The following is a 10,465-nucleotide window of genomic DNA, read 5'->3' on the forward strand; positions in this document are numbered from 1 at the left end:
TTTTTGATAATCTCATGAATAAATCTTATAAAAAAAAAAAAAGATAAATGTTGACAAAATTCTACTAAGTTTGTTGTTGTGAGCGAGCGAGTCGCCAGAGGTCCATAACTGGGGTCCGTATCGTAGGATACGGACCCGCTCGCCAGCCAATCAGAGCGCAGGATTTGATGGAAACCGGACCGTGAAAAAAATAAAATTGCTTATTAACTAAAATATTTTATTCAAAAGTGAGAAGTTCATAAGAAAAAGGCCTTTTCTTAAACACTTTTATGAATAGTTACCTCTAGTTCCATTTTTCTTCTCTTTTCTGTTGCTTTTAGCAGTTTATTTTTAAAACAACAAAAACCCCTCCAATTCCTTGTTCAATCTCTTTGTGCAGTCAATCACACAACAGTGCTTTCCCATTTTAGATTGGTTTGCGTGTTTGATGCATTAGGGTTGTGTTACTTCCTCCCAGGGTGAAGTCATGTGCAATCCCGCTTTTGAATCGTTATAAATTTGTATCACAATATATGAGCGCACGAATATCGTTACATATCTACTGAAGTATTCACCAGAAGCTGAGAGCATGAAACACTGGTTGCTTTAGTTGACCCTATAATACTATTGTAGAGTATAGTCCTCATTAAATTATGATGCTATATCCTGGTGTGTGTGTGCCATTTAAAGTTTTATTACTGTTTTCATGTGCAGTGGTGGGAGAGAAGGAAAAGAGCAGCGACACCGTGAACGTGCGGACCAGAGACAACAAAGTCCACGGCGAGCGAAGTCTAACCGACTGCATGGAGCGCTTGAGACAGCTGAAGGCATCAAGAACCCGAAATGCCGAAGAAGAGTTTTAAAGTCCTGAAAATACATGCCATGCCACTCTGACAAGTTGTTTTACATCTCAGGGACAGGCAAATAAACGTTGAGCCTCGAGGCAAAATTCTAATTAAGATTCAAATCATATTTTTGCCGTTTTGCTCCCAGCTCTATTATCATGACCGTTTGTAAGGAAGGATGGGTTGCGTTACATCCTGCAGCCGCGAGCCTCTTGAGCTCATCGACACTCACGGATTTTATATGACAATAACGAAAAGCAATAATGTGTCTGTCTTTCTGTCAAATCTTAACAGCACTACAAAGAAAATTTACCTGAAATGAATATAGCTACAGAGTCACTTTCATCTGCATATTTTGCCTGTTCATTTCTTCAAACTGAATCAAGGTTCACAAGGTCTGTGATTTAAGATGATTTCTGTTTTCTGTGTAGATTGTTGTGATTTAATGAGTCGGTCTGTATTCATGTATTTTCTAATCCGTGGCAAAAATCATGGTTTGTCAAATTAGTCACTTTCCCTCAGGTCTATTTTCCTGTCTTTTTGTAAGCTGGAAGATTTCTGTCTTATAAATCAGGGGCTCTCTGCAAATGAAATAAATCTTATACTGTAAGTGTGTTTGTGTTTTTTTTTTTTGTTTTGTTTTTTTTCCCCCCCCATGTTGGTGCAGTTCTGTACAATGTGCAGTTTGAGCCAGAAGTCTGACTTTGCATAGTAAGACCACAAAGTTGCGAAAACACACCAGGGCTAGTTTCACTTTCTTCCTGCCTGAACCATCTGATTTCCAGGAAACACAAGAAGCTTTGGTAGATAGAAGAGCACACAGAGCTGAAGGCAGAGGAGCACTAAGAAAATGTCAACTTTAGGCTTGTTATTGAAACTAGATCTTTAGCATTTTTGTAAATAATGTCTGACCATTTGTTACACGTGGATTATTTAGGATATTTAGATTCAAGGTGAGTACACTTTTTTTTTTTTTTATGATTTTGCAAAAATCATTCATTATGTATGACCTGAAAAATCTCATGTTTAAACTACGAGAGAGCATTACTGACTCCAAGCAGGAGGGATTTTAGCCAAAAACAATACAGTTAATCAGTTAAGTTCTTATTAAATGTAAACATCCTGTGGATATCTATTAAAAAGAAGAAAACCCCATTGTTTTCTCAGCTCTGCTTGCTCAACATTAAAGTTACATGACTGATAGTACAGTAGTTGCAAGTTTCTAGTCGAAATTATGTCCTGTTCATGAAATATAACCGAGCTGCTAAAGTGTTTTGGTCATTTTATCATCTATATGATGTGTTACTGAGTGGGGCTCCCAGGTTGCTGTGTACAGCCTGAAGCCGAGGCTGCCAGGTGGAGTCCAGAGGGGAAGCAGGTTTAATAAACTCAGTCTAACAGTGTTGATCAACACTGAGATGGGAAACTCCGTGTTTTTGGTTCCAGAACAGTTAATCTAAGTTTGTTCAACCAGTTCTGGGAAGCTATAATCAATATAAAAAGCCATCATCAATGGAGCTTCGATACTACGGTACATTTCACCATGGCAACCGGCGAGAAAAAGCAAAACAAGTTCGTCCTACTTCCGTGTTTCCCAACGTGTGTTGCGCGGACTGCCTCCAGAGGGCGCTCAAGACAATACGGAAATTAAAGCGAGAGTTCATTAAACCGGTGAAATTTAGTCATTGTGAGATCTCATCTCATTATCTGTAGCCGCTTTATCCTTCTACAGGGTCGCAGGCAAGCTGGAGCCTATCCCAGCTGACTACGGGCGAAAGGCGGGGTACACCCTGGACAAGTCGCCAGGTCACCACAGGGCTGACACATAGACACAGACAACCATTCACACTCACGGTCAATTTAGAGTCACCAGTTAACCTAACCTGCATGTCTTTGGACTGTGGGGGAAACCGGAGCACCCAGAGGAAACCCATGGGGAGAACATGCAAACTCCGCACAGAAAGGCCCTCGCCGGCCACGGGGCTCGAACCCGGACCTTCTTGCTGTGAGGCGACAGCGCTAACCACTACACCACCGTGCCGCCCTCATTGTGTATATATATATATGTTATTTACTAGCTGTGAGGTCCGTATTGTGAAATACCGTGACCGAGGTCTTGAAAATACTGACCAAGGCCCTCTGGGCCGAGGTAACGGTATTTCATCATACGGACCGACCTTAAGTCAGTAAAATAAATATATTTATTTTTTCGCAGTCCGGTTTCCATCAAATCCTGCGCTCTGATTGGCTGGCGAGCGGGTCCATATCCGACAATACGGACCTCTGGTGACTTGCTCATTCACAACAACAACAAACATAGTAGCAGTTTTTGTCAACATTTATTTTTGCATTTCTCAGGAGAATAGCATTAATTTTACATCATGGGTAGCGATAACGACAGTCTTCACAGCGAAAGCGAGTTTTGCTACCCTGAGGAAGACGAAATAAAAGAAAACATTTCAGGAGAAAGCTAAAAACCTGTAACTGTTGCTAACGCCGAGCAAAAACATGGCTGAATCCTGAATGACTCAATTTTGTATAAATAGGGGACTACATAGGCGGCAAAATGTAGTTTTTTTCTTGCCATGGAAGTGCACTTCTATACCGAGGAGGAAGCCATTTGCATTACATCCATGAATGAGGATTCAAAATGGTGGCTCTCCTCGGCTCGGTTTTCCCATTCGGGCACTCTCGTTTTCTGTTACAATTTGGTAAAGAAAAAAATAAATATATAATTTACCAGCTTAAGGTCAGTCCATATGGTGAAATACTGTAACCTCGGCCGTGAATACTGACCTCGGTCCAGAGGGCCTCGGTCACGGTATTTCACGATACGGACCTCCCAGCTGGTAAATAACATATATATAATTTACCAGCTGGGAGGTCTGTATCACGAAACACCGTGACCAAGGTCTTGAAAATACTGACCGAGGCCCAGTATTTTCAAGGCAGAGGTCACTGTATTTCACGATACAGGCCGACCTTAAAGGAGATACGCAGAACCTTTATTTTTAAATAAATTTCTGAGTGGATAGTATCTCCATCCTTGACTCTTGTACGCTGCATAAATGGGAATAAAAAAAAAACAGTTGATCACACCGAGATTCTCGCTGACCACCGATATTTATTAGTTTAGTCCTGTGTTTCCTTTCCTTCACAACATAATGTCTTTTCTTCGCAGTTTCTGTTACTGTAGTCGGTCTTTCATGTTTCATTTACACACTCATGTCCTCCATTTTTCTCTCCTGTTTCAAATTTGTGTTCCACAATGCCTTGTGCAAACAGGGAAATCCCATCATGTGATGCATGATGTAGTATCTTGAACTGGGTCGTGGTGAAGCAGGAAAAAATAGCGGAGAATTTAGGGCCACGTGGTTCTTAAATCACATCCCGATCATACGGCTACACCACGCTCTTAAATCACATCCCGATCATACGGCTACACCACGCTCTTAAATCACATCCCGATCATACGGCTACACCACGCTCTTAAATCACATCCCGATCATACGGCTACACCACGCTCTTAAATCACATCCCGATCATATTGTTATACCACGCTCTTCAATTTGGATATATACTCGTGTTTGTTCTTCGATAAACTGAGAAACATCTCTGAACAGCTGTATCTGCGTTAGTGAATGTTGCTCATAGATACCGTATCCGTGAGGCAGAATCTCCAAGGCGACAGAGGACTACATTTATAGATCATTGTCGATTCAACTTTCTTCAGTACAGACCGATCAAAAGCTCTCAGGAGTATAAAGTGATTAAAATGACCAGGGCTGAGAAAAAAAAAACCCATACTAATTAAGTATCATAAATAAAACCCAGGGCGGCACGGTGGTGTAGTGGTTAGCGCTGTCGCCTCACAGCAAGAAGGTCCGGGTTCGAGCCCCGGGGCCGGCGAGGGCCTTTCTGTGCGGAGTTTGCATGTTCTCCCCGTGTCCGCGTGGGTTTCCTCCGGGTGCTCCGGTTTCCCCCACAGTCCAAAGACATGCAGGTTAGGTTAACTGGTGACTCTAAATTGACCGTAGGTGTGAATGGTTGTCTGTGTCTATGTGTCAGCCCTGTGATGACCTGGCGACTTGTCCAGGGTGTACCCCGTCTTTCGCCTATAGTCAGCTGGGATAGGCTCCAGCTTGCCTGCGACCCTGTAGAAGGATAAAGTGGCTAGATATAATGAGAAATAAAACCCAAAGTTTAGCTAACTGATGTGGAATTTATTCGATAATAACAGCTAGTATTAAGCAGGATGTTTTTGTTGACTTTTAAAAGGTATTTATTATATTACTTTTTGCCATTTGTTCCTGTTCCCTTTGGCAGCCGTTATCAGTGTGTGTGCAGTGATGACAGGAAGTAACACAGAACAGACAACTCCAGGTGTGTACAATGTACAATGCAACACATTCAGCTACTATTTTACATATATGGCTGATCATAAACATGTTTCATCATATGGTAATTTTGAGTTGTGACTCTTACAGTCACTCTACAAAGGCATGTAATACTGACTCAACCCAAAGATGTCTTAGACATCCCTGTAATTGTATTTGTGTTCTATATTTGGCCTTTAAAACTGTGCGAGTCTATACAGGTTCTACACTTGTGTTCAAAATAATAGCAGTCCAACACGACTAACCAGATCAGTCACTGTTTTTGGTGGAAATTATATTACTACATGGCAAATAATTTACCAGTAGGTGTAGTAGAGTCATAGAAAACCAACAGACCCAACATTCATGATATGCATGCTCCTGAGTCTGTGTAATCGAATAATTAAGTGAAAGGGACGTGTTCAAAATAATAGCAGTGTGGAGTTCAATTAGTGAGATCATTCATTCTGTGAAAAAACAGGTGTCAGTCAGGTGGCCCTAATTTAAGGATGAAGCCAGCACATGTTATACATCCATTTCTCTCTGAAAACCTGAGAAACATGGGTCGTTCCAGACATTGTTCAGAAGAACAGCGTGCTTTGATTAAAACGTTGATTGGAGAGGTAAAACGTATACTGTAAAGAAGTGCAGAAAATGATGGGCTGCTCGGCTAAAATGATCTCCAGTGCTTTAAAATGGACAGCAAAACCAGAGAGACGTGGCAGAAAACAGAAGACTACCATTCGAATGGATCGAAGAATAGCCAGAATGGCAAAGACTCAGCCAATGATCAGCTCCAGGGTGATCAAAGACGGTCTGAAGTTACCTGCGAGTACTGTGACAATTAGAAGATGCCTGTGTGAAGCTAATCTATCGGCAAGAAGCTCCCGCAAAGTTCCACTGTTAAAAAAAAGACGTGCTGAAGAGGATACAATTTGCCAAAGAGCACATCGACTGGCCTAAAGAGAAATGGAAAAACATTTTGTGGACTGATGAAAGTAAAATTGTTCTTTTGGGTCCAAGAGCCGCAGACAGTTTTTCAGACGACCCCCAAACACTGAATTCAAGCCACAGTACACTCTGAAGACAGTGAAGCATGGTGGTGCAAGCATCATGATATGGGAATGTTTCTCTTACTGTGGTGTTGGGCCCATTTATCACATACCAGGGATCATGGACCAGTTTGCATATATCAAAATACTTGAGGAGGTCATGTTGCCTTATGCTGAAGAGGAAATGCCCTTGAAATGGGTGTTTCAACAAGACAACGACCCCAAACACACCAGTAAGCGAGCAGCATCAGGGTTCAAGACCAACAAAATGAAAGTTATGGAGTGGCCATCCCAATCCCCGGACCTTAATCCGATAGAAAACTTGTGGGGTGACATCAAAAATGCTGTTTCTGAGGCAAAACCAAGAAATGCAGAGGAATTGTGGAATGTTGTCAAATCATCCTGGGCTGGAATACCTGTTCACAGGTGCCAGAAGTTCTCAGAAACCGTGGTTATACAACTAAATATTAGTTTAGTGATTCACAGGAATACTAAATCCTTAAGATTTTTTCAGTTTATACAGTAAATATTTGGAGTTTGTAATGAAAAATGCAGACACTGCTATTTTTTTGAACAGCCCAGTGTTCATTTTTCTTCATTTTCTGTAAAGTAATTAAAATATTCATACATTTTTCTTCATGTTTTGATGTAGAATATAATGTGCAGTGTTCCCAGTGCATGGAAATAAAAACTATTATAAGGATTTTGAGCCTTACTCACGTTTTTAAACACACTGCTATGATTTTGAACACAACTGTATATCTGTTCTAATCCCCAACACAACAGTTTTCAGTTCGGCGATGGAGTTCACTGCTGAAGAATTGGTGTGGCTGCTGAACATATCGTCAGAGGTAGGCATACAATTTTATCTCTTGTTATCTGGGAAATATATGAGATAACCGTTAAAGGTCGTTTCCACTAGACAGCTCAGCAAATTACCCATGATGCTGCATTTTTTTTTTACTATTTCCATGACCCAGTGAGCTAAACTGTACCCAAGTACCATACTGAACTTGGTTAGTTTTCTATGCAAATCAAGCCAGGATATATGCATGGAGCTTTAAAAAAAAAAAAGTACAGACTGCTGATTAGATGGCGGGATTATGATCAGGCTGGTAGTTTTGAAAGTGCTAACATTCATCTTTGATGATCACATTAAAGGTACCTGCTGGTAAACTCACCCCAGAGGAAGAGTTCTGGTGCGAGCTGGCAAAGCCGAAGACAGCAACAGAGGCCCAGCTGTTCCAGCAACTGGCCTCCATACGCTTTGGCTTGACTGATCCTGCCACCTCCGGCACTGACATGCTAACAACCATAGTACAAATGTGTTCAGAAAATCAAAAAATTCTTGCTATCAAGATGTCTCCAAAATGAGGATGAACCATACTCTTACAATGAACTTTGGTGCTTCAAATGCCAAGAAAAAGCACATTTCTCTGTGTACAGATAAATGAAAAGTGATCTTACTCTAGATCACTAAATATGGGAAACACATCATACCATTTCGGTCAACTAAAACCAAATATGTCTTGAAACTGTGAGGAGCTACTTAAGCAACAGGCAGCAATTTGTAAAAATTGGAGATCACACATCTGATTATTTGCCCATAACATGTGGAGTACCGCAAGGGTCTGTCTTAGGTCCTAAACTGTTTATATTGTACATTAATGACTTATGTAATGTATCATGTATAATGAAATGCATTTTATTTGCCGATGATACAAACATCTTTTGCGCCAGGGACAATGCACAGCAGCTTATGGAGACAATCACAACCGAAATTAATAAATTAAAAAGGTGGTTTAATGTAAACAAATTGTCATTGAATTTGAGTAAAACAAAGATTATGTTATTTGGAAAATATAAGTCAAACCCTCAAGTTGAATTGAAAATTGACAACATAACCATAGAAAGAGTTTATGAAATAAAATTTCTGGGTGTGATTGTTGATCATAAAATCTGCTGGAAACCACATATTAATCATGTTAAAGCAAAAATAGCAAAGATTACTGCAATTTTGGGGAAATCAAGACACATTCTGGACTATAAACCACTACATACTCTGTATAATGCACTCATACTTCCATATCTGAGCTACTGTGTGGAGATATGGGGTAATACCTACAAATCTAACCTGCAGCCGTTATGCACATTACAAAAAAAGAGCAATAAGAATTGTCAATAATACGGGATATCTTGAGCATACAAATGCATTATTCGTAAAAGTACACGCTCTGAAATTCACTGATCTGGTTAAACACAGGACTGCACAAATTATGTATAAAGCAAGACATAACCTTCTTCCGGGTGAGGTACAAAATACGTTTATGGAAAGGCAGGGTGGGTATAACCTGAGAGGGGAAATGAATTTTAAGAGAGTAAATATTAGAACAACTATGAAAAGTATGTGCATAACAGTCTGTGGGGTGAAATTGTGGAATGGTCTGGATAATGAACTCAAAAACAGCACCAACATAAAATTGTTTAAAAAATTATATAAAAACATGTTACTAAAAATATATGAGAATGAGGACAGGCAGACTATATAGGTGATGATGAAATTGAGAGTAAGTCTGTGACTGGTCTTCTTGTATTTTGTGTATAGTTATAGGTATGTGTATATGTATGTACTCTATAGATGTATTGTATGTGTGTATATATGCATAACATAAGTATCTGTATATATGATTTGATTTGGTCGATATTATACCATGTGGCGGCTAGTGGTGTAGTGGTTAGCGCTGTTGCCTCACAGCAAGAAGGTCCTGGGTTCGAGCCCCAGGGCCGGCGAGGGCCTTTCTGTGTGGAGTTTGCATGTTCTCCCCGTGTCCGCGTGGGTGTGCTCCGGTTTCCCCCACAGTTCAAAGACATGCAGGTTAGGTTAACCGGTGACTCTAAATTGACCGTAGGTGTGAATGGTTGTCTGTGTCTATGTGTCAGCCCTGTGATGACCTGGTGACTTGTCCAGGGTGTACCCCGCCTTTTGCCCGTAGTCAGCTGGGATAGGCTCCAGCTTGCCTGCGACCCTGTAGAACAGGATAAAGCGGCTAGAGATAATGAGATGAGATTATACCATGTTGGTATGTTTTCTTTTTGTTTGTTGCTTTTGTTTTCTTTTGTATATATACAACCCCGATTCCAAAAAAGTTGGGACAAAGTACAATTTGTAAATAAAAACGGAATGCAATAATTTACAAATCTCAAAAACTGATATTGTATTCACAATAGAACATAGACAACATATCAAATGTTGAAAGTGAGACATTTGGAAATTTCATGCCAAATATTGGCTCATTTGAAATTTCATGACAGCAACACATCTCAAAAAAGTTGGGATGGGGCAATAAGAGGCTGGAAAAGTTAAAAGTACAAAAAAGGAACAGCTGGAGGACCAAATTGCAACTCATTAGGTCAATTGGCAATAGGTCATTAACATGACTGGGTATAAAAAGAGCATCTTGGAGTGGCAGCGGCTCTCAGAAGTAAAGATGGGAAGAGGATCACCAATCCCCCTAATTCTGCACCGACAAATAGTGGAGCAATATCAGAAAGGAGTTCGACAGTGTAAAATTGCAAAGAGTTTGAACATATCATCATCTACAGTGCATAATATCATCAAAAGATTCAGAGAATCTGGAAGAATCTCTGCGCGTAAGGGTCAAGGCCGGAAAACTGTACTGGGTGCCCGTGATCTTCGGGCCCTTAGACGGCACTGCATCACATACAGGCATGCTTCTGTATTGGAAATCACAAAATGGGCTCAGGAATATTTCCAGAGAACATTATCTGTGAACACAATTCACCTTGCCATCTGTTGTTGCCAGCTAAAACTCTATAGTTCAAAGATGAAGCTGTATCTAAACATGATCCAGAAGCGCGGACGTCTTCTCTGGGCCAAGGCTCATTTAAAATGGACTGTGGCAAAGTGGAAAACTGTTCTGTGGTCAGACGAATCAAAATTTGAAGTTCTTTATGGAAATCAGGGACGCCGTGTCGTTCGGACTAAAGAGGAGAAGGACGACCCAAGTTGTTATCAGCGCTCAGTTCAGAAGCCTGCATCTCTGATGGTATGGGGTTGCATTAGTGCGTGTGGCATGGGCAGCTTACACATCTAGAAAGACACCATCAGTGCTGAAAGGTATATCCAGGTTCTAGAGCAACATATGCTCCCATCCAGACAACGTCTCTTTCAGGGAAGACCTTACATTTTCCA

The 10,465-nt window shown here is 40.7% G+C and overlaps 1 protein-coding gene and 1 long non-coding RNA gene across 2 annotated transcripts in view; both read left to right on the forward strand.

Moving 5' to 3' along the window:
• Positions 1-1,434, forward strand: part of tars1 (threonyl-tRNA synthetase 1) — a 46,779-nt gene extending 45,345 nt beyond the window's left edge. Inside the window, exon 19 of the mRNA XM_060907199.1 lies at positions 694-1,434. Coding sequence (XP_060763182.1) covers positions 694-842 — 149 coding nt within the window. The 3' untranslated portion in view covers positions 843-1,434. The remainder of the gene's footprint in view (positions 1-693) is intronic.
• Positions 1,435-1,478: 44 nt separating this feature from the next.
• Positions 1,479-9,442, forward strand: LOC132872406 (uncharacterized). The gene is made up of 4 exons (XR_009651434.1): positions 1,479-1,777; positions 5,151-5,207; positions 7,039-7,103; positions 7,414-9,442. It is a non-coding gene; the product is annotated as an uncharacterized LOC132872406 (long non-coding RNA).
• The last annotated feature ends 1,023 nt before the right edge of the window (positions 9,443-10,465 follow it).

Source organism: Neoarius graeffei, chromosome 24 (genome assembly GCF_027579695.1).
Source record: "Neoarius graeffei isolate fNeoGra1 chromosome 24, fNeoGra1.pri, whole genome shotgun sequence".
Lineage (NCBI taxonomy): Eukaryota > Metazoa > Chordata > Actinopteri > Siluriformes > Ariidae > Neoarius > Neoarius graeffei.